The following is a 27341-nucleotide window of genomic DNA, read 5'->3' as shown; positions in this document are numbered from 1 at the left end:
ACGACTCCGAAATGGTTTTGAGAAGGAAGTTCTTCGGGTTTCGTGCGCTTTGATACAGAAATATGTTTCTGGTGAGGAATCTCGAAAGCTTTGTCGCAGTTGAATGATTTATGGGTTGTTTAGTTTCCAGTACCGCCACCGATCAGTTACTATATCGCCGATGTTTCGCCAACCTTTTCATCCGATGGGATTTTCCACCATGGAAGGCCTACGTGTACCCATAAATTCGTTGCTAAGGGGCTCAAAGCGATCCCGAGGAAGCTGAGTTAGTTTAATTTATTAAATCCACGTTGTAGAGAGAATTGTTGCAAAGATAGTCAAATTTTTATTTAATCCGGGTCACTTCACTATTTTATTCAGCTTCAATAGTATGAGAAATGGTTCTCGTGTAATCTGAATAGTTTTTAGCACATTTTTCTGTGCTATGTTGTAGCTAACATTATCGTGCATCCATTCGGTTATAATTGTTCAGCCATTTTCAAATGAAATTTTCAATTTCAATGTTCAAAATTCGAGCGTCAATATTTTCAAATCAAAAAGAAATAGATACATTCATCGTATCATCGCGGCAAAAGAACGCGAGTTAGGTGAACCCAATGCGACTGGCCTCGTGCCAAGAAAACTCGAAAAATAGATCAAGCATTGTGATCGTGAGACGCCCCGTTTTTGTAGCAACACATGCCCACCTAATTAGAAATTAGATGAAAATCTCCGATTCAACAAGTAAACGGTTCTGGAAGTAAATTCGAGGACCGGTTGGTAATGGAGCGCACGTGTCGGTCAAGAATATGTCGATGAACCTCCATCGAGCATCATCTAATTGATTTGACTCGGTTGAGGGCATCTAACGTTGTGGCGCCGCAATTGAATCGAGGCGATTGAATTAGGTGAAAGTCTGTGTGTTTGTTACAGGCGATCCGGTAGCGCTGCCGCGGGAGCTGGATCCGCGGCATTTGGATCGATTGCTCGATCGGGAGAAGGAGGGGTTCGTGGACCCCCCTGGTGTAGACGACGGCAAGGTCTTCGAGACGTTGAAATTGATGCCCAAATCGAAAACGGTTCAGACTGCGTCGCAATGTTTGTATCGGGTCAATCATCCTCATTCGCGCCACGAATTAGTCCTAATACATCACACAGAAAGAGGAGTCTTTAAAAGATCCTTTTTTAAATTTAAAACACGTCTTCAGATAGATCTACGCGGTTCATAGTAATGCGTGAATGGCATGAAAAGTTCCATCAGTAATTGCTACCCTAATCTTGCCAAGCATGCTTCCTGGAGAAGCTATCTAAGGTGGATTTGCACACTTTTAAATAGTAATAGAACGAAAAGTTTGATCGGAAATAGCTACTCGTCCGGCATACCAGGAACGCTCCGGCTGCTTAAATAGTTGTCTGGAATTTTAATTGTTCCTCAATTAAAGTAACGAAGGGACACGCATACTGCCCCGGCAATTTCGACCAACCGAATATAGGCCACACGAACAATAAGACGTCCGAGAACCAATCGACGGTGAAACGAATCGCGCACGACACTAATTACCTAACTAATCGCGAGTGATTTGTAACCTAATTTCACCGAGAGCTCGGTAAAACTAGTTTTGATTGCTAATCGTCGACTAATTGACTGATACGCGATCGACTTTGCTTTCGCGAGGAAAGATGACGTTCGAATGATAAATGATCAATTGGCTAATCGATTAATTCTCAATTTACAGGTTCCTCGTCCATCTTCCCTCGCTCCAAGCAATACGAACTATGGTACATTCGCGACAGACGGCGGAAAGACGCTGAAAAATTGATTGCGACGATGGTAGAAAGCCAGGAAACAGAAGAGATTGATAAGTAAATAATATAGTATATATATAACATAGTAAATATTAGTTTGCCGCGAGTATCGCGATCGAGATAAAGCTGTATTTTGCGCAGGACTGCAACGAACGGCGTAGCTTGCGACTATTTCACGCCGCCATTTTGGTGGGGCGGAGAGACTGCAAGATCGAAAACCCTTCCGGTTGGCGATATCAATGAGTATGCTTACAAAAAATTGCAAGAATCCCAACAGGATAGCAGAAAAATCAGCGAGAGGCTCCAGATGGATCATCCGAAGAAGTATATGCCTGGTGTGATCCATCAAATGAAGGTAAAAGTACATTTTCTGTATTCACATTCATTCGTATGATTTTCTGTATTCACTATCAGTAGACTGTGGATGTTTCTAGACTATGATTCTTCACTGTTTTAAATTTCACCTATTAATTGTTACCATAAACACATAAAATCTGCAGTTTAATTATCAATAACTTTTGTTTCCATCCACCACAGCTAACGATCAATTTTTTGAAGAAACATTGACATTATTGCAACGCTTCTCTAGTTGTTTCTAATATATTCAGGAGAGAATTTCCGATGCAATGCGAAGTTACCTATGCAGTTTCCAGGAAAGTGCAGCCGGGTGCGCGACAATGTAAACGATTCGTCCGCGAAACGGCCACCGTGAGAACGCCGCATCTGCGGAATTAAATATCCGGAGGAGTTATATGAACGCAGGTCTTCAAAGCTGCCATAACCTTCCCCTCGTAAACATTATCTGCGCTGTGCCGCAAAAATCTTGACGCTTGATTCGCGTGTTGCGTAAAACGGATCAAGGTCGGAGCTCTCGCTGCCATGAAAAGTGAACGTTCCTTGCGGTTCCAATTGTGGAATTAGCATTCCTTGATTGTCGATCGATAGATCCTTCGAAACTCTGTAATCAGCCGCATTGTCACGCGCCAACCATGTCTTTGATAAAAATCGAATGTCTAAGCTCGTCCACGTTCGGTGTAGATACATCACTGTGTACGTTCAACGGTCATTCTGTGATAACGACTTGTTATCACTGCAAATGTTCTGTGTACGCATCTGTGCGATTACTAGCACGTTGTTGCCAATCCAACTGTTGACAGTCCAACGCGAAATACTGACGGACAGTACAAACAACCAACTTCTGATTTTGTCTATTTAAAAATCAGGAAAGCCTCGGGGTATAATTTTAATTTTCACCGTCGCTCTCCCCTGTTTCTTTTCTTTTTTTTATCTACTGGATGCGTAGAAAATGTAATTGTAGTAGTCACAGAGTAGCCTAACGAGTTTAAAGTGTTCTCAAAGTAGCACGAAATTCTTTTAGATCAACTGGATGATTTTGAAATGAATTGCAGTAGTCACGGAGCAGTAAGAAGGTTAAAGCGTTACGAATTTTGCTCCAACCGTTGTTTGTTGCATATAAAATATCTCACGAGCGTCACGCTTAGAAAAATGACGGCACAGTAGTGTTTATGCTCCTCATTGATGTCTTTCTACGTCACCGTGTGCACATAGTCACGTATATTTTGCATTGGATACACATTAAGGTTGTGTAATTACTACCGGAGAACTATGCGTGGCAGACGCGAACTGCAAACATCGCGAAAATGGAATACGTAAGACGCGCCGAGCGTTATCGTTCCAGTTTTGCTCATCACGAGTATCAGAATGTGCATATCGTTTCTCATTAAAATAGCATGCACTAAGGAGCAACAGTTTTATTCCATGAACGACCGATTGTGTTTCTTATCTTAGCCAGAGAATATTCGTTCTAGGCCACTGCCAATTTACTTTCGAGCCTAGATGAATGCATAAAATCCATCCACTGGCAACTCAATTATGCTAACAGTACCAATTCAACTTTGCCAGAATCCAGAAGATAGAAGCATGAAGGATATTCTGGACAAAGCAGATTCCTTCAAAGTGACATTAAGAATGGACGAGAAAGTGCCAAAAAATGGCCCACCTGCCGACGTCATTTCCCATCCCGTGAAAAAACCTAGCAAGTATCCTTTGTATTTCGTACTGGTCCACCTTCGTGATTCTAGTCCAAGAAAAATGATTTATTCCGCAGTCGCGTCGGTGCAACGGGATGCAAAATGTAAGGGCGATACGCGGGACACAGATAAACCTTTCTACGATAGCGATACGCGATGGCAGCCGGTCTACGACAAGATAGGTTTTACTGGAACAGACCTCGAACTGCAGACGGAACTGCGAAAATTGTCGAAACCGTTTTCGCACGAGCTGCACAAATGGTATTCTGAAAATAAGCCCGCGCAGTTCATGCAACCCGTGAAGTGGACGGGAAAGAGGCCGATACCGGAAATGCGATTCTCACATTTGTAGAATTTTCCTTTCCAATGAATATAAACAGAAAGAAAGACTGAAATTTTCAGTGATTCTTAGATGTACCAATATTTAAATGAATCTGAGTTTCGTGACGTAGTTACGGTAAAATACGAGGAAGGACGACTGAAACCGGAAACGCATTTTTCACATTATTTGTAATATCTCTCTCCTTCATTGGCATAGGAGGAAACCAAAGCAGGAAAATGTTCAATGTTCGTTTCCAGAAGCATTTGGTGAGTTTCGAATTCGAATGAGGTTAAAACCACACGTACGTTAGAGCATGTAGCAGCCTTATCATAGTCGATAGCAAGATACCAAATACACAAACAATTATGTCACAATGTTTCAGCGATAAGCTGTGCACAAGATTGACTCTACCTAGTCCGATCAAACAATCTGATTGATTAATAAAAATTGACTCAGTTTCGTTGATTAATATAAGTTTCACGCGTTGTCGGGTCAATATCAACTAGACGAAGCACGGACGTGTCTCTTTTCGCAGAATTGATTTTCCGCGCGGTCTTACTATTAAATTACGCCTCCTATACGATTACATTTCCTTTTTCACATGGTTGCGGATTCCGCAACTACCACACCATCGACGTTGCGAATAACTGCGTTGTTACCGTTCTTTGGTATACCGAAATTATTCCTCGCTTTTATTTCAATTTTTATTTACCTCTGCCTCGCTAAAAAATCTGCAGCAAAAATATTTCTTTGTAGATGCGAGTGGCTCTAATGAATCGATCACCTTCTGTATGATCTTTAAATAATCTTCAGCTTCAGAACTTTTTAGTTACATTCGATTTCAACACTGAAAGTTTAACCTTCAGCTTTAAGATTTACTTCTTTATAGTTGTAATAATTAATGAACGTATCTCGAGAATGTACTTCTTTCATTGGCGTGTTACAATTGGGCTGTGAACGAGTGCAGCTATCAAGGGTAATTTTTAATTGTGCTAAATCTTTGTGTTATAATTTATCTTGCTCGCTGACAGAATTAGGGTAATGTTATTCCTAAAAGAAGAAACGTTCCCGCGAGAATTAAATATCGTACAGGGACTCAACTTGACGTATAGTATTCCCAATGTGTCAAATTACGTCTCATTGATTGTAAGCGCGGTTATTAATGAACCTGAGGCACGCTTGAACGCGTACGCTCACGCGAATCGCGAATCCTGATTAAGTCCTCAACAAGTCTTTCATTAAATTTATCTCGCGCAGTGCGCTTTCCTCAAACCGCACGAAATAAAAATAAACGAATAAAAATAAAATAAATAGAAATAAATAAATAGAAAACAATTTTTAAAAAAAGAAAATAAATAGATAAAAATAAATTATACATATCCAAACTTTGAAAAACGAGTTTACTGTAAAATCATTCTACGTTGCGTACTATTATCAATTCTTATTCAAATCTCCAATTCTTATTCTACAAAATATTGTAAAATTCAATGTGGTACTTGACAGTACAAAGTTTGAAAAATGAGTTCACTGCGAAATTATTTCCCGCTGTAGACGTAACGATTAAATAATTAGAAATCGTTTCAAAGATTCTTCTGCGAATCCGAAACATTGTGCAACGTAATGCAGCAGATTAAAAATCGGTTATCAACAAGCATTGAATAACGAAATAATAACGCATAATTATCGTGCCCGAGAAGTTCAGAGATTGTCGGAATCGAAACCGTACACTATCATTAAATATTATTGACAGTGATCAAAATTCTTAATTGATTGTTAACTCAATTGGCTGACATTTCAAGCTCGCGGGCCGCGCCGTTGTGTATACCGTGCCGCTGCAATATCCCTCGCAGGATTTCATCATGCTTCTCCTACCCACGTGCTCGCTGGGCGTTTTAGCGCGAAAACCGCGCCTAAATGGTTAGCATTAATCCAGATAACGTAGAGATACCATAATCTACCGTTGGAGTCCACAGGAATTTTTCTAACAACCGTACGGGAAATGTTACCCGACCACTGTGCAATTAACACGTCGAAACGTGAACAACATTGCAATCGAACCAACAAAAACGTCCTGAGCATACCATACTGAAAATTACGAAGTAAAAATTAATGACGCATGACGAAGGCTCCTTGAAAAAATATCTACGCTTAAAAAAAAAAGTAAAAGAATTATATGGTTTATCTCGTTTTCATAAATTTGTTGTTCAAATCCTCAATTAAAATATTAATCCCCCTCAATAACCTCTCTTTACTTCATCTCTGTTCGAAAACTTATATTCACGTACCTCAATGAATGCTCACACCAAGCCCAGGTCAATCATTATCAACAACAATCCAAAGAAAAAACCAGCAAACACTCGAAAGCCATAAGAAACAATTCCAAAAGCCAACCTTCCTTACCGAATATCAGTTAAAACTGCTCCCACCATCAGCGCCGACTTTCAAACACCGGAAGTGGTCAAACCAATCAGACCGGCGAGTCCGATTTGCTCGGAAACTTCCTGACGCAATGAATCTCGACTGAACAACATCGACAATGACCAGCGAGTAAATCGAAATAATTAATGTATCGATCGTGGAATAGGACAATCGTGGACGATCACGAATGTTAATAAAAATAGAAGAAAGCGAACCGATCGTCGATCATGCACGGCGCTCGACCTCTGGCGGTCGGCCGGTGAATCATGGCGGACGCTCTTCCGGGGACAAAAACTCGGTTTATTCTTGCACGGCGTGGTTCCTCGAGTCAGTCTCGTTCGGTCCGTAGTCGTGTCGTCGTGGTACGCCGGTACGTTTCTGTCGTTGGTACGTTCCGGTGCCTTTTTTCGGACGTTTCACGGGGACCATCTGGACGTCTTAAGAACAGATATATCTCTGCGAGAGTCCTGTTCTTCTGCCAACGAGCGTACCGGCGTTCGCCCAAGGGATGAAGTAAACGTCAGACCACCGAGATCGATCGTACCCACGTTGCTTTCGTTTTCACCCTGCACGTGCGCAGACCACAGGTACGTTTCTGTTCCCAAATTTATAAGTCGATGGTCATTATTAGACACCGTCTGGCACTATTTAAAGCGGCCGCGCTCCCGATCTTAATTAGAAAATAAACGACACATCATCGAACGAAACCGCATATCACCTTCGACAACGATAGGTATCTCATTTAAATCGGACGCGATCCAGAAATCTCGTGAAAGAATAATATTGAAAAAAAATCGAATGATTTTTATCAATATTATTCTACCATTATTCGCAACAATTTTTCCGCGAAATTAAAAGCGAAAGAGACAATTGGTCAGTTGTTTTTATTATTCGCTCCACTGTGCGTTTATCGAACCGCCTCCTCGATCCACGCGATTCGGGTGATCGACGTGAAAATCGAAACCCTTCAGAGACGACCTCTATGCACCGTACTGACTCTGTTGTATTTTTAAAAATTTATTACACGTGGTCAGATTATTTAAACTTGAAATCAGCTATGAAAAATATCTGTTGGTCGCAAGGAAGAAATCGGCAATTGAAGATCGTCCCTGAAGGGTTAACTCGATCCTAACAGTTTTCAAAATATGAGTGTGACTATCTTGAAATTTGTAACCCCTTGCCTTGTAGTATCGAATAGGAGCGTGCATAAAATCTAGTTTTTACTTTTCCTTAAAAGGTTAAATTTGAATTTTTGTTCTCGTCGATATTTGACCATTAGTAAAAGTAAATTGTAGTGCAGAGGTTAATGGGAAATGGAATGTTTTGGAACTCATTTTGTGCCATGGTCACCGAAAATTTGAAGTAGTATGCAGACGTAAGGCTTGGTAATATGCTAGTATTCGGAGTTGTTTTGCCTGCCGCGCGATCGGCCCGATTGATAACGAGAACGACACACAGTGTATGTATTTTCGTATTTGAACCGGACCGTCGCTCGATCTTCGGCGTTATCGTGACTTACAACTAGATCTGTTCTTTGTGCTTTGCTTCCCCTGAATCTCGACGATCACGCAGGTATTTTAAGAATTCGTTACACGCGTCGTCAACCTTCTGCATTCGAGCGTTATTCGTGGCCGGTACAACGTACACAGTTAACCCCTACGATGTTCTCTACTGCAACAATTACAACTTCTCCATTGTTTATAATTTACACAGAAAATTTATTTATGAAATTTACGTTCCTATATATTCACTGACGATAGAACACCGCTAACTAAGAATTAAAATTTTATTTCGGTTTAACGGAAGAACCGAGGTAGTCGATTGAGGCCTTATCGCTAGTCACTACCTTTTGTGTCACAAAATATCTTCTTTAAATATTAACCTGTTTGCTGTAGAAGGAAGAATAAAAAATAACCTTCTCATCATTAATCTTTTTTGCACTAGAACAATTTCAAGAAGTTAAAATATTCATAATTCAGTACATATTGTTACGTACAGGCGTACTACTGATAGTAACATCAGCAATATAGAATAATTGCTTTTCACGGTGTTATCTAAGAAGGTTTTGGAAATAATGACGAGAACAACCGTGCGATTGGTTAATAGTATTTCATGGAATGACGATATGTCTGACGAATTGTCTTCTAAAAAGAATTAAATAAAATTCAATGCATAATGACATAATAACAATGAAGTCATTTTCTAGAATTGGTTTAATTATAATGGTGGAAATACAGCAGTAGAAAATTTTATCTTGTGTCAGTTATAACGGGCTAACGGAAGAGCTGCAGACGATTTTCGAGGAGAGATAGTACTATTCCATAGGAATTCTGCTCCGTGACTGTCGTAACAGTACATTCTAACTAACTCAAACGGTCTACCACATTCGAAAAATCTTCCTAGCCTACGTTCGAACTGTCCCATCTCAAACAGTTCCACATCAAAAACCTTCGTTTTCCTTGAACATACTATCAAACATCTAACAAATACCAAAAGACAGTTGTAAAAAAATAAAATCGTAATCTCTAACACAATACCGGCTACAATTAAGTATATCCAAAATTTCAACGCCAACGTACTAAAATCGATTACGACAGTAATAAATTTTCGTTTCGTTTAACACTAGGTTTACGGAGCACTAAAAGTGACTATTTTGCATTACTTTATAAAAATAACAAGAACGTGCTACCCACATTTTTAGCAATACTGTGAAAACAATATATACTCAAAGAAATAAATTTGCTAGATAATTTCTCATGTATGCATCCTTAGAATCTTCATAATTTTAAATTCAAAATACTAGAACCCGTCATTTTGTCGGGTCCCGTAAACCTGGTGTTAAATTTCATGAATTGGACCAAAAAATATTGTATCGCTCAAGTCGGGTCGTCGTAATAAAACACGGTCGCGCGCATTCTTAAGGTATTCAGGCTAACGGTAATCTCATGCCCGATACTATTATCGAAAACCGAAGATATACATCACCTTCAAACGATAGGAGCCACGTGAAGTTTGTATACGTAGCAGTTTGAGTTTTTGTCCAACATGATTCGTTAACCTAAAATGAAAATAAACGATGCTGCGGCGTGGCTTTGCACAAGTGCGCGCCATAGTTTGCTCGGTGGATTCAAAGGTGGAAATAACGCGTGGTGACGTCTCGCGTGACGTCAATAGGGAAAATCGTCGCCTAGGGATTCCTGTTGATGTACAGTTACAGCAGTAACTCCGTAATTGTCGTATCGTCGGGTTCACCGAGCGACAGTTCTAGCAGAGGTGCTACATTCTTTGTAATGTGCTGAACGTAAAGAAGGATAGCAATTGAAAACTACTTCTCTTTTTTCCGTTTGCCCTTTCCCTTCATGTCCAAAATTTTAATCGCTTATAATACAAATCATTATGATCGTAACTATACCGTGTTTGGAGTCATTTCAATTAGAAAAACGAGACGAATACGACGGTAGAAGTTTCATAAAAATAGTTAGAAAAGTTATAATTTTTTTTTCGCTTGCGTTAGCGCGAATCTCACCGATACACTTACTCTTCGCTAGCTCGGTTGGCCGTTTGACTGGTTCGAAGAGGCATCCCTCCAGTGGTGGGAAATTTTGACAGTTACTGCAGACGCCTTTGCGACAGTTACCGAGATAATACTGTACACGAGAATCGTAAGGTGTGTTTCGTCAGAAAAGTCACGCCAAGGCGCCGAGCACGTGGAATCTAAGTTTGTGTGTGGACTTGTATGGCTCGTGACGAGCGTTGGTTCGCGCGCAGCGCGTCGCATGATGTAACTTTGCATCGATATTTCGGACCCGTGCTCTTCTGCCTCTGTACCTGTGCAGAATGCACCGGCGACAAATTCACGTGCAGTTTTACGGTCTGACGGGAACTTTATTGCGTTTCGCGACAAGAATATAACACAGTTGTTTTATTTCATTCTTACTTAGAAGGGAATTCTTTGCTGAAGGTGTATAATATACCGAATGGACAGAATCTCAAGCCTGTGCTATCATTCTATGACAGCATTGACCGTTCTTGTTTATGTTTTGAACTTAGGATTGAACTATGAAGGAGCTACACACATTTCAATGACTTTACTTAACACTTCAAAGTTAACATACTAAACAGAGAAACGTATAGCTTCATTCTATACCTGAGAAATCAATATTTAGAGGTGTACTATTTTTTTACCGCTGCTGGATTTTTTGAGGTACGCCTGGGCAGTCATAATAGATGTCCATCGTATTCCTATACCTCATGTGTTGTGTGCCGTATATAGGGTGGACATCTATTGTGACTATCGACTTACATCGATACAGCAGACGACTATTACATGTTAAATATTGCATCGGCCATTGATTATACACTTACACAGGGATGAATAATACACAACCTTCTCTTGAGGGTTACGCGATGTCGTCTAGTTTCAAAATAGGTAGGTTAATTATACTTGCTGCTAATTTATTTAACCCTTTATCTCCAGGGCCGTGCCAGTAACCATGGGCCCTTGATTATTTTTATTAAAGAATATACATCAATAATTTTTGACAATTGACTAGTTGACCCGTACTAAAAGTTCAAATAACTTCCTCGAATCTATATATCAAAAGTTTACTGTTCCATTGCACTTCGTAATTATAATATTTTAGTCATTAGAATTTGAAATATTTCCGACATTATCTACAAGGAAAATGATGTATGGCGAACCAGTCTTGCTTTTCTGTAACTAACAGGACTGTCCAAAGAAAAATTGACCGAAGAAGAGCTGACACAAAGATTTCATCAATCTTTCTGACACACCCTGTACACGTGACTTCGTTCGTTGCACCGAGCGGCACAGAAATCGATTTCCTTCGTAATTATGAATTCAGCCTGTCCGGTGAATAGCAGCGTGGCACATTCACGTCTTTCCATCAAGTTTTTTTTTTTTAAGAACACACGTCAGCCGGGGGAACTTGGGAAAGCACGCGAATTAGTGCAATCCAGCGACACGGTTTTGAAAGCCGTTTCTTCCCCACTATTATCGACCATTAAAGGAGGGAACTCTGAAACCAAGGATTAAACGGAAGAAACGAGCGTGATAAGTTGCGTCATGTTGACGTAACGGATGAGCCGAATGTAACCGTTGAACTTGAGATACGATTTTTAGAAAATCCTGACATTACTGTATCTGTTGGAAGATTTATCAATCGGTCGAAAGACTAAAAGGCAAGACGGTTAATCTTTCTCCTTGTTTTTTTGTTGTTTATGATAAAGGTCATTTCAGTTCGTTAATTCACATTGACGTAGCGGTACACTGTGGGTGGGTCACCTTGCTTCAGTGTATAGATTTATTGTTTTTTCTTTTAAGATTTCGAAGGTTGAGTATCTTATACAATAACTCTATAATAATAAAAAGAGGCATTGACTGCCAATTTCTTACTTGAATTGCACACAGTATAAAATCAGTATAAAATGTTTAACCAGTTGAAAATCATTCATTGTTTCCTGCAATCCATTGCGAGGCTGTTGAAGCGCAGACTCAAAACAGGAATTAAAAGATAGCAGCACGTTTATGTACAGTGTTACGACGCTACCAAGTTAGGGAACGCTTCTTGGAACCAGACGAGCCTGTCTGAATCCAGTTTAGAGTCGACTTGGAAGGGATCGGTCGGGATTAGTAGTCCCATGACCTCCCAAAGTTGTTCAGACTGCCATAAGCATCCTCCATCGCTGTCTGGACCGCAGACAGCGTGTTTTCGCGGTTTTCGGCACCGTTGAACTTGAACTAAAGTTCCCTCGACACAGATGCATGTCGAAATCGCAATGAACGTGAAAGTAAACTTCGCAATGGGGAAACCGGTTGACACGAACGAAACCACCCAGGAATCTCCTTCCTGCCGTGCATAACTTCATTGACCTTGCACTCGCTCAATCTTACCGCGCGCAATCGTAACTAGATTGACTTTCCTTATTACGTATTCGCATAACGGAATAATTTATGAGTCGAAAGTGGCGTTATAAATTGCGGACAACTCGTTGGGCTGTCTAAACTACCTCTTAATTATTATTCGCGTATTACTGTTAATTAAATGTCAGTGGAACGCCGTCGGATCGTTTATTTAGTTGGGCTAACAGTTTTCGGAATTGATATTTACAAAGCAAACGCGCGATTTCATTGACGTGTTTTCGTTATCTACGCTTGATAAGATGCGCCTCGATGGTCGTTGCGTTCGTTATATAATTGCACAAGAAGCATGGGGCAGGAAGTACAGAAGTATCTATCACTGTTGACTTTCTGGTTTTTCAAGTAAACGTTGCAAAATCTCTTTTTATACTGTATATAGTGGTTCTATGAAATAATGTTGTACGTATCGAGTTGGATAATAAATAACTTCGATTGCACACATTAAGCAATTATTGAAGGAATATAAAGTGACGGTAATAATGAACATTTGATGAATATAAAATTGGTTGGAAAATTTCGAGACTGACCGAAAATTCTAAAAGCACTTTTAAGTAAAGAATAATTGAATTGTGCAACGTACAGTTTGCACAGGTTTTTCAAGTAATAGCAATCGACCGTGCAAACGAACCTTGACATCAACCCATGTGGCAACGAACTAGGAAACTTACCGAGGTGACCCAGATCGGGAACTTGTTCAGCAACATCGATCAAACTCCGATGCAGCCGGTTGAAATGTTGCATCACGTGCAAGTGTATCGACAAGGTACACGTGACGCCCGTCAGTAAAAAAAAAAATGGACGAGATCAAATTTTCAAGCGTGAAACGTGAGCGCCACAAATCTTATCACCCCGCTGACAATAATTCCATTTTATGTACACTGCGACAGCGACTCGTTCAACTGTTGCCATGTTTTCTCGCAACTACACGTCGCATGTCAGAATTTTTTTTTTTCATCGTGTGAGACACGCAGATGATTTACAATCTTCTATTAAAATGTTTCTTATCCGATGAAGCTTCGAGATAATTTACGGTGCTGTATCGAAGCGATTTTTAACAGACCGTGCAATGAAGATACTTTATAATGTTGTATTAAAATGTTTTCCAACCGATCATACAACGAAGACAATTTACAATTTTGTATTAAAATGTTGTTTAATAGCTGGATACCCAAAGATAATTTATTTTTATTTATTAATTAGTATTATAATTTTGAAATGTTTCTTTTTTAACTGATGCCACGCAAAGAAAATTCGCGATCTTACATTGAAATGTTTAAGTAATAGTTTGGTTTGGAGTTGAATGTTGATACGATTAGATCTGTTTATTTATACAGTGATTACACGGTCCGAAATGTGCCAGTCATTCGTGTTAGTCAGCGAGTTGTCATCTGATGTGTAGCTGCCAATTCATTGTTTACTAACATACCCTTCTGGTTCCATTTCTAGACAATTGAGTGACGTTGTGAAATGACAATGACATAGATGAAACAACGGAAAAGTGGCCCAAAAAATGCGACGCTCTATATACGATCGTGTGACATTGCGAAATTATCGGAAACATCTTGTTACGGTGAAATTGGAAAAAAATATTACTTCTTATCGCCACACTTTTTTTCTAAATTGTGTACATATTATTAATTATTTACACTTGCAATCCATGAACATTTTTTACAACATTTTTTTGCAAACTTCGCGAAATACTATTAACAATCGAAAGTCAAAGCGTACCCACTTCCGCATTTTTTTCGCACTGTTCAACGATACCAAAATTAGCACCTTGTTTTTAATTACATGCCTAATTTGAATACGTAATTGTACTAGTTATAACAGTTCATATCCAGTCAACAACTCGCTACCTTTCACTCATATTTTTTGCGCTTCATATCGAAAGATCACGTTTCGTAAAAACTATAATAACGGTAATTTTGAGTTTTTCTTCTACGAGCTGGTAGTTTAGTTAATTCCAAGCTTCCGGTTAATCGGGCGAATTTCGTCGGTCGAAATTCAAGTTGTTAATTACATGCGAGTCGGTCAGAGTGAACGACAGCGAGCAGCATAACATGTTTTGTCGGATGAGCATAACCGCAACAGTGTCATCCGATGCGTTGACGATACGCGTGGTCCTCTTGTCTGGGGTCAAGAAAACAATTGTAACGATAGGAATTCTCGTCGCATGGTAATAATCCGAAATTATCGTGCTAAGTATCACGCGCGATAGTTGAACTCTCTCGTGTCGAGTATGGTAGGTAGTGTTATCTTGTTTGTAAATGTATGCAAAATCGAGTTAGACTAAAGTTATTTTCCATTCTGCGACGATTTTCAACTGGAAAATTTGGACGAAAATAAGATACGGTAGAACCTCGTTTATACGAACCCTTAACCGAGCCTCTGTTATGCGAACTCGTCGATTATGGCCTCGTACCTCAACTGCGGATTTTATGACAATAATGAGTAGGTGAAATTCAGAATAGTAGAAACACTAATAGTAATTGTTTATTTGTCAGCAATTGTAAAATTTTGACGAAATTTTTCAGTCTTTCTCCGAAATTAGATGGTAATGAGCAGACACAAAGTTGACCGTAGTTAGGGAAAGGTTAACTATGAAAGTTGAACGACCTAATTTTTAACGTAACACTCGACCCGGTAATTGTCGCTCTAACGAGGATAGATTAAAGATTAATTAATTGTAATGTGAAATTACAAGAATCGTCCGCGCGGTCTCTGTGATCGCTCGTGTTCTCTAATTCACAGTGGGCGAAAATAACGATTCGTGAACCAATGAATCTTTCTTTCAATTACCAATCCTCTTTCCTGTGTAATGCCGGTGTTAACGACCAATTAAATCTTGCCGTTCCATGGAAATGTGTGTCGTTGAACCATAATCACGAGATACTTACGTACAGTATAAAAGATCATTCGATTTCTACTCTAAATAATTTTCATACGATTTTTAAAATGTACAGGAGTACAAGAATGCATGTACTCTAAAGGTGCTTTCACACTGGAGGACCAAAATATGGAAACAAATCTGACACTTGAACCAAATTCGAGTTGTACCAATGATTTCCGCTTTGTGTTATTGATAAGCCCGTGGAGAAAAGGCGTAAAGGGAGCGAGCGAGGGGGGAGTTGGCCCTTTAAGGAGAGCTAAGGTGTATTAACATAGTTGTCGTTTCCAGAACGGAAAAAATACAGAATTGCGGCTCCACGTCTTGTGATGTAACTAGCAAGAGACCTATCAAATGCCACTTGAAACACCACGTGTCTGCAGGTAGACCGCGTCGGTGACAAACTCGTTTTTCAAACGTGCTTGAATGCCAATAAATTACCACCTCAGCTCTTTCATCTTGCCTTTCCGCTCGGCATCATGTCGCGTCGTATTGAAACAACAACAATTGAGCTCTATCATATTTAATGACACGTTCCGGGTTACCAGACACACACCTCCGCTCCTTATATGTCGCACGACGTGTGTACAGACCTAAAAATGTTGGATCTCTTTGAAAGAAGCGGTACCAGGGGTCATCTAAAGTAACTTTTCACCTTTGCGAAAATGTCCGTCTCGGCTTTGTTAATGAGTTATTCGCGGAAAATACGGACCAATCACCGGCTCGTTGGTAGCGTTGGTGTCGCCCCGTGGTCAAGTTGTGAACAAGAGAAGGTGCAGAAATTGATTGAATTAAGACTCGCTTATTCAGCCGTAAATTCACTTGCAGCTTCGAAGTGTGTGTCACTGTGCCATTCTCGTGAAAGAAAAAGTTACTTCAAATGACTTCAGGGACCACCACTTCCAAGGTGCAGGCATGATTGCTCGTGATCGCTCGCAACATTTAATTACACGTTCGAACCGCCTCTGTGATCGCAACAGCGTTATTAACCTTTACAGAGATTTTTCACTCTTTTTAACTGCCCAGATTTTTTAAGTTCACGGTTTTATTCCTTCATGGGTGAGGAATTTTTAAAAATGTCAATGCTAGGTAATCGAGCTATCTGTGAGTAACACTATCATTAAGTATTTATGAAAATGGCTGTGTTGATTAAATTAAACTACAAAGATGTTGCACCTAACTAAAATGCAGATTTTATGCATATTGGAGCAATAATGTATACAAGTAATGTGAAATAGTGAAAGAAAATGTTCGCTGTTGTGCACTGGCAACTTTGTTCGACCGAGCTGTGCAGTTCTAAGAAGTCATCGATGATTGCAACAATGTATTGCACTCCATCTGCAAAGAATAATAATTAGTATAAATTCGATTATCCATTGTGCAACTTGTATGATCGCCACACTGAATTATTGAACATGGCGCCTGTTGAGGCGTTTCCTAACAAATTCTCGATCGCTTCCAGGTACATACTTAAAATAAGTGGTAAATACAGGATGTTTTTGCAATGTCACGCCGATTACCTTGTGATGCAAGTTAAGCTGTCAAGTACGCGTAAGACGCATCGAATCGAGAGAAGTCATTGTGAATTACTCAGGATGTCATTGAGATTTTTTAACATATTTCATTTAGCAGATACGCTGCATTAAAAAAAAAATAATAGCAGGGAAAATTAATTCATTAATTCATAACACGCGTTAGTCATAATATACATATCTTATTTGCGATCAATGTTATTACGACATATAATTATTGAGGCACGAACAGCGATCTAAACAGGCAATTTATAATTTACTCAGATGTCCCGATGCGAATGCAAAGTTGCTATACCAGTTTCCCGCGTTTCCTTCGCCGTGAAACGAGCACGTGGAGTCCGCTCGCTCGTTTCAACAAGTACCTAACGATACAAATGATGATATAAATCGTCCATTGCAACCGGGTGTGAGTTCAGGTGTGACCAATAGCAGAGATCGAAATGTACAATGCAGTTCGTAAACTTTTCGTCGCGACATGTACTTGAGTTACAAAGCAAATTTTACCGATTTAATTAGCACGCTTAATTATCCGTGACTGGCGGATACTTGATTGGCTTCTTATCTAAAACCGCCGGGATCTATATATAGACCAAAGGTAATAATCACTAGTATACGTTCAATTGTGATTTAGCATCTTAATTACCAAGGAATCTAACACTGTTTTTTTTTTATTAAAAAGACACAATTCTAAAATTTCTTTCCGTGCGTCTTGTCGTGCGGAGTAATGTCAACATAAACAACGGGAGTGGTGGATTTGAATTTAAAATTATTTTGATAGGTGGGCATGCTGTCCGAATGAAGCATAGAAAGCATCGTCCATCAGCATAGCCGCGGAAAGCTGATAATCCGAGATAACGCGCGGAGCATCGCACGGTCGTTTATTTTTAGGCTTGGCACGCGCGTTCATTACATATATGTACCGTGTGTATCCGTGTGATTGCCAACCGTTCTATATTTTTGAGGACAATGTCCGCAGTTACGTCAGAAATGATCGATGAGAGCCACACTAACGGTCACACTTTTTTTCTTCGATCACCGTCCCGTTTTCTTCCTGCGAGTGCACTTCCCGCGGAACCACTACGTTCACACCGACAACCCTTACGCGAACGAGCACTTCAATTTGCATTCAATCTGCGCTGAAATTTTCTTCTGTTCGAAAATTTTTATTTCGTCGAATAGAATCCTCCTTCAAATCTCGTGCATTTGGTTGCATCAGAGTGCAATTCTACAATAGAATAAACTATATCCCAAACTGTTAACGCGAGCATTTGCCAAATCGACCAACTCCACAAACTGAAATGCAGAGAAAATTGATGAAGTAGGGTAAGGGATCCAATTACATACTGTGGGGGTGCCAATTACTGTGCCTATATTAATTATACTCATTTTTAAAGCGTAATAAATATTAAAGAAAGAGATGTATAATATATTATTAACTGATTTTAATGAAAAAATTGAATATCTCTTTTTTAATATCCACTGTGCTCTAAAAATAGGTATTTAATACAGGTAATTAATATAGACACAGTAATTGGGTCCCTTACCCTAGTACATAGATGTTCATTTTCGAAGCCATTGCAATTTCAGTCAATCAGTGATATTAATCCTAGGAAATTCATTTTTAATGGAAAAAGTGAATCACGAGCTTAGATTTGGGCTTGCCAACGCCTCCTGTACATATACATGATGAATTCGTAGAATACGTCCTATTTTAAAATTATGCACTTTGCAGCAAATGCAGAGCGGCACTTTTCGCGAGTATTTGTGTCCCCGAAGTAGTCGAGCTAATAAGTTAATTGGAAACTGGACCAAAATGCGTTTCTAAGTTTAACCAACTGCCATTCGACACGTGTAAGACATCGCGATGACTCATTGGAATTCATATACCTGCTAATTATAACTGCGGAAAGTCGGTGAAGCAGGTAGATTAAAACAATATGTTCGGATATATCAGTGATCGATCGAAATAGTGGCATGGAGGATCAAAGGCGGTATTTATTGGCGGCAAAGTATGTTAGAAGGAATATTTAAAAAACAGCTTGCTCGTTGGTCATTAATTACACGTTTGTCTCATGAAAGAGGCGTCGATTAGAGTTAACAATAATCCTCTTTGTCTGCCAAGAACGAGACGAGCGTGTGTAACATTGCATTGGCGAACAAAGAATCTTCCATCAGTTACGACTATGGTCTCCTAAAAGATGTTATTATCATGTCGACAGAAACATGCTTCAGGACACCTGTTTTGTAATATTCGCTTCGGAGTTACTAATTCGCCTAAAACAAAAAAAAACATCTCACCTAATTCATCTTCGTGATGATCAGACGAATTTAAATATGGATTGGAAGAATTTAAACATACTGTTGTGTTATTTTCTAACTGTTAAACATATTCAAAAAGAAAATCTATTTTTATTTATTTAAAACGGACCAAATGGATACCTACCTTCAAGGTTCCATTTTATTTGTCCCAGCACTTGCGCTTCTATGGTGACCTCTATCATTTTTATAAAAGCGTTTGCGTCACCGATTACGCGCTCCTGCAGTATTAACAAAACCGTTACTATCATACAGATCACACAGTATGTTTAGTCTAGCGAGTTTTTCAAACAGGAAGCGCACAATGATGTCTTTACGCAACTACTCAAAGGTTGGGGTCGCGATTCTTTGAAAGAATCGAGAACAAATTGTCGAACTAATCGCGACAGCGTGTTCACACACTAGACTTTATTTTACAATAACAATCCTACGATTAATTTCGGAATTTATCAAACCTTGCTATTAGCACAAAATATACGTCACTAATCGAGAACAGTAGCAACTTTCTTTTTGCTAATTTTGCTCAAGCATTTATTTTACTTGAAAATATATAGATAATAAATAAATAATAAACATCATTACGAAATCATTTCCTGCTAGTGATTATTAAACTTTTGTATGTACAGATGCACTACAATTCTATGCATTTATAACAGAAATGAGTGAATGAAATTGAAAGAATTTAGTATCAATGCACTTCAAATTTTTTTAAATTCGAGAGGAAAAGACATTTTTATTTCACTCCAGTTTTCGCAACTACAAAAAATGTTGCCTACTGATTATCTACTGCTACCGTCATCGTTCAACTCGGGACGTTTTTCGGGCCGAACAGGTTTTCTTTATTGTAATTTATGATCGTCATTTGCAATGGTATTACAGAGGACATTGAAATTTAAATTTCGTACTCTTCGACCTCACGTGGGCGTAACCATTGTTGCCATCTCGAAGATAACTTGTACTGGAAAGTTTTCAGTTAAGAAACAAGATTTGTCATCATCGAGAGCCAGACAGTAGACATCTAATCACGCTAATCAAATGATACGTTAATTCATACGATGCGTTGTACTGTTACACAGAACTTCTTGAATTACGAAACACTTAGCTTACTTAGACCATACTTCCGCTACTATAATCTGTAGATTAAGTTAAGCGCCACCGGTTAATCATATCTGGCATGATCGTTTGGTGTTTGAGTTGACATATAAATAAAGATATGATGAGGGGAAGGATAAGAAAATTGTACGTTTCGCTCTAGACTCGCCCATTCATAGAGTCTATTTTAATTCAATTTCTTTCATTGAGAAATAAAAATGTTGTATCTTGTGAAAAACGGGATTTGTGAAACTGATAAGTTGCATTTAATATTGAATTTATTAATTGAAGCATTTGGGATTTTTAAGATTTGTTTAGTAAATTTTTCAATGGTAATAACAATTTTAATAGTAGACCAAAAAATTGGAGAAGTAATCTCATCTATTATAGTTTCTTTTGGGATTATTATTGAGAAATTGTGTTATGGAATCGATTTTTTTGACATGCACAGTGTCTCCAAGTTTTTACACCGTTGTGCAAACACTTATTAACGGAACATCATTTGCACAATTATGTTAATTTTCCTGGTTCTATCTGCCACTACTGTTTGCTATTTCCGCCTGCATTATTTATGCACCGAAAGACTTCGTTTGCAAGGTCGTAAATGTCTTAAAATTGATGTTTCTTTGCATAATGAATTCTGAATGGGATTTGGTTGCAGTCTATGCAAATTAATCCGCGATTGTCACGCGAAATCGAGCACAGAATCGAAACTTTAATCTACCTTCTGAACGTAGTATAACAATTTTTGCATTGTGTTAAACGTTTTCTTTAAATCTTGGTTCGGGAAGAAAATTTAAAAAATTGAAAACACATGCACAAATTATTCAATTTATCATTTCCTTTTGGCTGAGAAGAAAAATTTAACTTTATTAATTTTATTTTATTTCCTTTTAGTTGATAAAGGAAATTATAAAGATTGATAAAATATATTTTTGAGATCAAGAATTTGAGCATGAGGGATTTCGAATTTAATTTTTTTAAATGAATAATATTCTACATAAAAATAGACGATATCTCGATGATTAAGTTACACCACGACATCCCGTCCATTTTTTCTCATTTATTTATAGACCTAATTTCTGCCAATCGGTCATCCTACGGCCCAGACACTTCAGATAGATCAACGATAATAGTAATTGATTGGCAAAAGCGACTGTTATCTAATTTGCCTCGGTAAAATCAGTGTGTCGACGATAATCACGTAGAGCCAATTAAAACGAAAAGTCTCTGCGTTTTTATTTAATCTCATTAAGTAACCAATATTGTTTGTCTCGCCAGAAAACCCCGAAGATTATTATTATCAATAATTTTATTGTTCCGTGAGATATTCAATAATTAGTCAGTAAACTGTAATTGCCTTTAAGAATTATCTTTATCGTATTCACAAAAAAATATAATATTATAATTGTCATCCTTGTGATTACAGATAATTCATCTCAACTGCAGAGCACTACACAAGCACCAAAATGGTACGTATAGAAAGAAAAACTTACATAATCATTCGTGAGCGAGTAGTGGTCAATAAACATGTAATGATAATTCAATATTATTGTTTTTATCGCAGGAGAATAATAAACCACCGACGGAGATGGACACTTTCCTGCCTCAGGATGGGTCCAACTTAAAAGATGGCGTATTATCATCCAAGTAAGCCTTATCAACGTTATCCCAGCAAGATCAATTTAAGAAGCACTTGAAGTTCAAATTTATTTTTGACCTCGTATCAGCGCGATAAAGCAAAATCACACCTCTGTAGCCTGTTAACATTTTGAGCGACCGTTAAAATGATTAATGTCATTTATTTTTACTGTACGATACGTGCAAATCAAATTTTTCCACATGACCGAATTAAATTCAAAAGTCAATGATACACAATTGCCGGTCACAGATGGAAATAAATGATGGTTTACCCCGTCCTCAACAATTAACAGGTTAAATTATAATATCTTTCGTATAGTTTTTCATCGTTAATAATAACACAGCATGTGTTCCATTATCGTAAGTTTTTTCTGTTCTTTGCAGATACAAAGTACAAGTAGCTTCACGAGATCTGGAGACCGGGCAAGGAGACGGCAAAACGTTTGATCCGTTCACTGAACGAAGAATTGATAACCCAACAACGTGAGTGTCCAGTCACGAAACATTGATTGATGAACAAAGATTATAATAATATAGTCCATCGGACGTAGAGCGAGGGTTAAAAAGATGTTGGCAAGTCTCGGGTATTCTATGTTAATATTGCTGGCATAATTAGCCTTTGCTTCTGAGCACAGTGCCCCGACCATTTCTATATGTATTTAATTTTCACCACCCCTACTTTGGCAAGAAGGTATCCCTGAACTGTCCTGACCTTTCTCAAATTTTAATTTTACTTGCGTCGAATCTACATTTTTTTACTCACAATAAAAGACGTTCCTAAGATCTACAATTCTTTAGAAAATTAGAATTTTAATCAATTATTATTAGCTAGTGACGAATGTGTAAATTAAAATATAATTAACAACGTAATGCACTGCATATTCTAGTAACTATTCTATATTGTCAGTAACCTGAAGATTTTTAAACAGAAACCTATTTTTTTCTCCTAACAATATTAACAAGTTGGAAACTGTCCACTGTCCTTCCATCTAATTTTTGTCATAAAATTCGCAGTCTGATTATCAGCAATTAAAATTGTTTATACTCTCCACTGGCAACCGAGATGATGCATATACGTTATCTTATTATGTACGTTATAAACTATCCGTATCTGTTGTTCAACATGCTGCAAGCAATTAGTATAAGAATTTGTAAAGTAATGTGTATTAAACAGGGGTTCAAAGTCTTCTTTATCCTGTCGTTCACATTACACTTGAAAAAGCTGTGGGGTTTTCGCGTAACAAACAACGATATTCATATTTGTCATATAAGTTCTGACAGATGACCGTCAATTATAATAACGTTGTCTTGTTTTTTTTTTTATCCAGGGACTGCGACACATTAACGCATTTATTGAAGGCCTCACTCGGCACTGGTATCCTATCTATGCCGATTGCTTTCAAGCATGCTGGTCTCCTTGTCGGTGTTTTCGCTACGATCCTGGTCGCATTTGTTTGCACACACTGCGCGTACATTTTGGTAAACAAAAATTTGCAGTTAACATTGGCTAGGCTACGGATTTTGTATCATTGCGAATGATGATTGTAAATGAAATCGATTATATTTCAGATAAAATGCGCACACGTCCTGTATCACAAAACGCGGCGAACGGAAATGAGCTTCGCGGACGTGGCGGAAGTAGCATTTTCCACGGGACCAGAATGGGGAAGAAGGTTTTCCAAACCAATTAGGTAAGTCGTGAGGCTTGTCTACACAGAGGACGCGCTGGTAACGTTCATTAGTTCTTGCCATTAAAACACAAATCACTCAACTACTCCTAGCAAGAGCAAATGCATCGTTATGCAACGTTATCATCATAAATATGATTACATAACACTCTGTGGTTCTCTTTCCGCAGGTATCTAATTCAAATTAGTTTATTTGCAACGTACTTTGGCACCTGCAGTGTGTACACAGTAATAGTTGCTGCGAACTTCAATCAAATCATCGAGCACTATGCAGACGTTGGCCCTGGCGAGTTTAGTTTAAGACTAACGACAGCCTGTCTGCTGATCCCCATGATACTGCTCAGTTGGATACCAAACCTGAAGTACCTCGCGCCTGTTTCCATGATAGCTAATATATTCATGGGAACAGGTTTAGGAATTACGTTTTATTACTTAGTATGGGATCTTGAACCTTTGACGTCGGTACCCCTAATCGCGCCTATAGCTGGGTTCCCGCAGTTCTTCAGTATCACTGTGTTTGCTATGGAAGCGATAGGTACATTGAATGCTACGTTTAATAATAACGGTGTCCTATAACTTATGGCACAACCAGGAAAGGTGCAATAACAATCAAATGATAATATTTTATTTTCTTGTGCAGTAATACCTTTCTTGTTGTACCGTCAATTATTGCACACCTTGTACAATCACAGACTGCGGATCTTTGTTTTATAAAGATTAGAACAACGGAAAAATGTTGTTCACTGGAAGCCTCTTCCTAGTAGAAAGTATAAAATGAAAAAAATCATTTAGAATGTAAATATTTTAGATTGGAGAACTATTTTGGTTTTGATACTAAAATAGCTTCGAGTGCAATGCAGAAAATGTCTAAAAATCCGCAGTTTAATTTTAAACAAAAGAACGCGCCTGAATGAATGTTATTCCAGGTGTTGTGATGCCACTGGAGAACAACATGAAAACACCGCAGCATTTCGTTGGGATCTGTGGTGTTCTCAACAAGGGAATGTCCGGGGTTACACTTATATACATTCTACTGGGATTCTTGGGCTACGCGAGATACCAGGACAACACTTTAGACAGCATTACACTGAACTTGCCAACGGAAGAAATGTAAGTTGTAATCTATACAAAAAAAAGCAATACCAAGATTTACAAAAAATTAGTCTCGAATAAATTTGCTAATTAATGTATTCATTTCCAGACCAGCTCAGATTGTAAAGATCTTAATAGCCCTAGCTGTGTATTGCACGTTTGGTCTTCAGTTTTACGTGTGCCTTGATATCGCGTGGAATGGTATTAAAGACAGGTTCCAGAAGAAACCAGTTCTGGCTAATTATGTTTTGAGAACAGTTATGGTTGCGGGAGCAGGTACTTATAATTAATACTATACGTATTAAGATACGTATTGATTAGCTTATATGAAAATGGAACCTGAAAAATTAGTTGATTTAATTGAAGGAGTTCAGCATGGTGTTGGCGGTGGTGATTAAGTAAATTGCATTATGTTACAGTTCTACTGGCTGTGATCGTGCCGACTATCGGACCATTTATTGGGCTGATCGGTGCATTTTGCTTTTCCATACTGGGACTGCTGATCCCCGTGTTCATCGAAACTGTAACGTACTGGGACGTTGGTTTCGGTCCAGGAAATTGGGTGGCCTTGAAGAACGTAGTTATCTGCATCATCGGTTTCATGGCTTTAGTGTTCGGATCTCGTAGCGCGTTGATAGAAATCGTGAATTTATACAGTTAAAAGTGGGTGTCCTAATAGATGTGTACATATTCCAAAATGTTCCAAGTCAGTAATTGTTTGGAAGCCACTTACAAGATTCGTAGGAAATAAATTTCTGATACTTTTTAAGTAGACAATCACGAATGATGGCGTATCATTTGCAATAACTTATTTTGCAGAACCACTTCGGCAATGAGAAGTCTTATCAGAAATTTACTTGCTACTCACGTGCCTATAAGTGAGTGCCCTAGTAAGATACAATGAAAAACTGTTAAAAAGATTAGTTCGGTTGCTGTGCAAGGAAGAGAGCTACGAAGCGCCGACGATCGGTCTACAATGATTCGAAGTATGCCTCCACGCACAAATTTCTGAAATTATGTCATCGAAGGGTTATATGAAAGTATGATGAGTATACAAGGAGTTAGGTGATGCATTTCTAAGCGCTAGTAATGTCACTTTTGTAATTTTCATTTGATACGAGGCATATACAGACTGAGAACCATTGGCAGTATTCGAGTTATAAACACAACGTAACAGTGAACCATATAATATTTAAAAAGAAACACGAAAGATTCAAATTTGTATTATTTATAATTCATTCGATTTTAACAGATAGTATTTTAATTCCTATGATAGCGAATCGATATTTATAAATATGTTTTTTTTAACAGATTTTGTAAGAATAATCTTTGAAAAATGGAAATTTACATTTTCATATTAATGAATTCTCAACTTAATTTCAAGTTGTTAAAAACGTACGTGTATGCGATGTCTGTTATTTGAATCAAACCTAATCATATCTCGAAGTATAACATTTTATAATTCAGTGACATAAATCATTGGTTTGTTAGGAAATAGCATTGAAATCTGTAAAACGTTTGTAAAACGAAAACATTTCATGTATAGGAATCTTAAGTGTACAGTCCCTGTTCCATGACTAGTACATGTGATAGGCATACAGTGTATAAAATGTTTTCACTCTTCTATGTTGCATTTACTGTGAATACAGAATTCACAAATGAAAAAACAGAATGTTCTTTAGGAGCAATGTGTTTTGCTTGGAGACTTTTGTGAACTAATCATCTTTTTATACAACTGTTGAAAATTTTTACATATTCATGGTAAAAAGATGAGAATGCAACAAATACAATTATAAAATACATTTTACATTACAAATTGTGTATTTTATTTTTCCTGCTTATATATACAATTCGAGGAGTGCCATCATAGTTCACAAAATAGAAATATTTAACTGCTTACATCCTAAAGTTAAGTGTGCAACATACACGAATCCATATGCTCCGTTCTCATTGTCCATCGTCATCTTGTTTAACTAATTTATACAATTATGTTACAACATGTGCATTAATGTACAAGATCAAGTTTGGGAGTTAATACTAAAAATATTGTTTATTTTTCCAATGGCGCATAATTCAATAGTTTCTCGATCAAATCGACGTGTCCAAGGAGCATTCTGCGGCAACAGTACCTCTTCAATCCTAGTGCATCAAGTGCGTCTCTGCAATAAACAAACAGATACAATTACATGAAAATAATATACAATTTCTTAATAAAGATGCTATTACTGTAGTGGTTGTTTCCAAAAACTGATTAACAAAGATACAACTATGATATGGCTAAAAATTTTAGCTACTATAGATTCATTTCGCTCGAAAGTTCTATGAAATCCAAGAAAGTAAGGTTAGGTTATCATTGATACATGAGCAGATCATGAATGATACACTACTAATTATTTACATGTTGATTTATAAATAATAATTACCCTTCCGTGTATTCTGCTTGCAGCAAGCCAAGATAAGCTTCCCATTTGTTGCCAATTACTTTTCCACAAGTAAAACAACGCACCGGTATGATCATGGTTGCAAATTCATTTAAATTGTGGCTGAACTTCTTTCTTTTGCCACTAGGGGGATAT

At 38.1% G+C, this 27341-nt stretch overlaps 5 protein-coding genes across 8 annotated transcripts in view; 2 read left to right on the top strand and 3 right to left on the bottom strand.

Annotated features, from left to right (window-relative positions):
• The window catches only part of LOC143357534 (uncharacterized), a 9443-nt gene extending 2774 nt beyond the window's left edge, over positions 1–6669 (bottom strand). Inside the window, exon 1 of the mRNA XM_076794097.1 lies at positions 6559–6669. The gene's annotated coding sequence lies outside the window, so the exon portion shown is untranslated. The remainder of the gene's footprint in view (positions 1–6558) is intronic.
• Positions 1–11825, bottom strand: part of LOC143357537 (uncharacterized) — a 17647-nt gene extending 5822 nt beyond the window's left edge. Inside the window, exon 1 of one of the 3 annotated variants that reach the window (XM_076794101.1) lies at positions 9562–11825. In XM_076794101.1, the coding sequence (XP_076650216.1) occupies positions 9562–9687 (126 nt within the window). In that variant the 5' untranslated portion in view covers positions 9688–11825. Of the gene's footprint in view, positions 1–3228; positions 3711–9561 lie in introns of those variants that run through there. The other 2 variants (XM_076794100.1, XM_076794102.1) reach the window with 2 other exon arrangements.
• Positions 414–5429, top strand: LOC143357540 (uncharacterized). 2 transcript variants are annotated; one of them, XR_013082827.1, is made up of 5 exons: positions 414–1077; positions 1716–1842; positions 1927–2140; positions 3709–4424; positions 4541–5429. XR_013082827.1 is itself a non-coding variant. In XM_076794108.1 (4 exons), exons 1-4 carry the CDS (start codon positions 1041–1043, stop codon positions 4186–4188), a joined length of 858 nt encoding a protein of 285 aa, XP_076650223.1. In that variant the 5' UTR covers positions 414–1040; the 3' UTR covers positions 4189–4432. The 2 variants fall into 2 exon arrangements, 1 of the variants encoding a protein (XP_076650223.1); XM_076794108.1 differs by lacking the exon at positions 4541–5429 and having other exon boundaries at positions 3709–4432.
• Positions 6913–26581, top strand: Path (solute carrier family 36 member pathetic). Its single transcript, XM_076794096.1, has 10 exons — positions 6913–7163; positions 21774–21816; positions 21912–21994; positions 22370–22468; positions 23314–23464; positions 23555–23676; positions 23844–24208; positions 24600–24783; positions 24875–25041; positions 25185–26581. The coding sequence occupies exons 2-10, from the start codon at positions 21814–21816 to the stop codon at positions 25424–25426; spliced, it is 1416 nt and encodes a 471-aa protein (XP_076650211.1). The 5' UTR covers positions 6913–7163; positions 21774–21813; the 3' UTR covers positions 25427–26581.
• Rpb10 (DNA-directed RNA polymerases I, II, and III subunit Rpb10) lies at positions 26564–27341 on the bottom strand. Its single transcript, XM_076794112.1, has 2 exons — positions 27189–27341; positions 26564–26924 (listed from the first exon to the last, which is right to left on the bottom strand). The coding sequence occupies exons 1-2, from the start codon at positions 27281–27283 to the stop codon at positions 26816–26818; spliced, it is 204 nt and encodes a 67-aa protein (XP_076650227.1). The 5' UTR covers positions 27284–27341; the 3' UTR covers positions 26564–26815.

The sequence above is a fragment of the Halictus rubicundus genome, chromosome 9 (assembly GCF_050948215.1).
Source record: "Halictus rubicundus isolate RS-2024b chromosome 9, iyHalRubi1_principal, whole genome shotgun sequence".
NCBI classification, from domain to species: domain Eukaryota; kingdom Metazoa; phylum Arthropoda; class Insecta; order Hymenoptera; family Halictidae; genus Halictus; species Halictus rubicundus.
The sequence above is the reverse complement of the archived record's forward strand: the minus strand, read 5'-3'. Positions and strand labels throughout refer to the sequence as shown.

Bases quoted from the DNA above. Each gene is read 5' to 3' on its own strand.
- Rpb10 (XM_076794112.1), bottom strand. From the start codon at position 27,283: ATGATCATACCGGTGCGTTGTTTTACTTGTGGAAAAGTAATTGGCAAC. The intron at 26,925-27,188 runs GTAATTATTATT...TGTTTATTGCAG, and splicing joins CAAGCAGAATACACGGAAGG to AGACGCACTTGATGCACTAG.
- Path (XM_076794096.1), top strand. The intron at 23,465-23,554 runs GTAAACAAAAAT...ATTATATTTCAG, and splicing joins CACACTGCGCGTACATTTTG to ATAAAATGCGCACACGTCCT. The intron at 24,784-24,874 runs GTAAGTTGTAAT...ATTCATTTCCAG, and splicing joins AACTTGCCAACGGAAGAAAT to ACCAGCTCAGATTGTAAAGA.
- LOC143357540 (XM_076794108.1), top strand. From the start codon at position 1,041: ATGCCCAAATCGAAAACGGTTCAGACTGCGTCGCAAT. The intron at 1,843-1,926 runs GTAAATAATATA...TATTTTGCGCAG, and splicing joins GAAACAGAAGAGATTGATAA to GACTGCAACGAACGGCGTAG. The intron at 2,141-3,708 runs GTAAAAGTACAT...CAACTTTGCCAG, and splicing joins GTGTGATCCATCAAATGAAG to AATCCAGAAGATAGAAGCAT.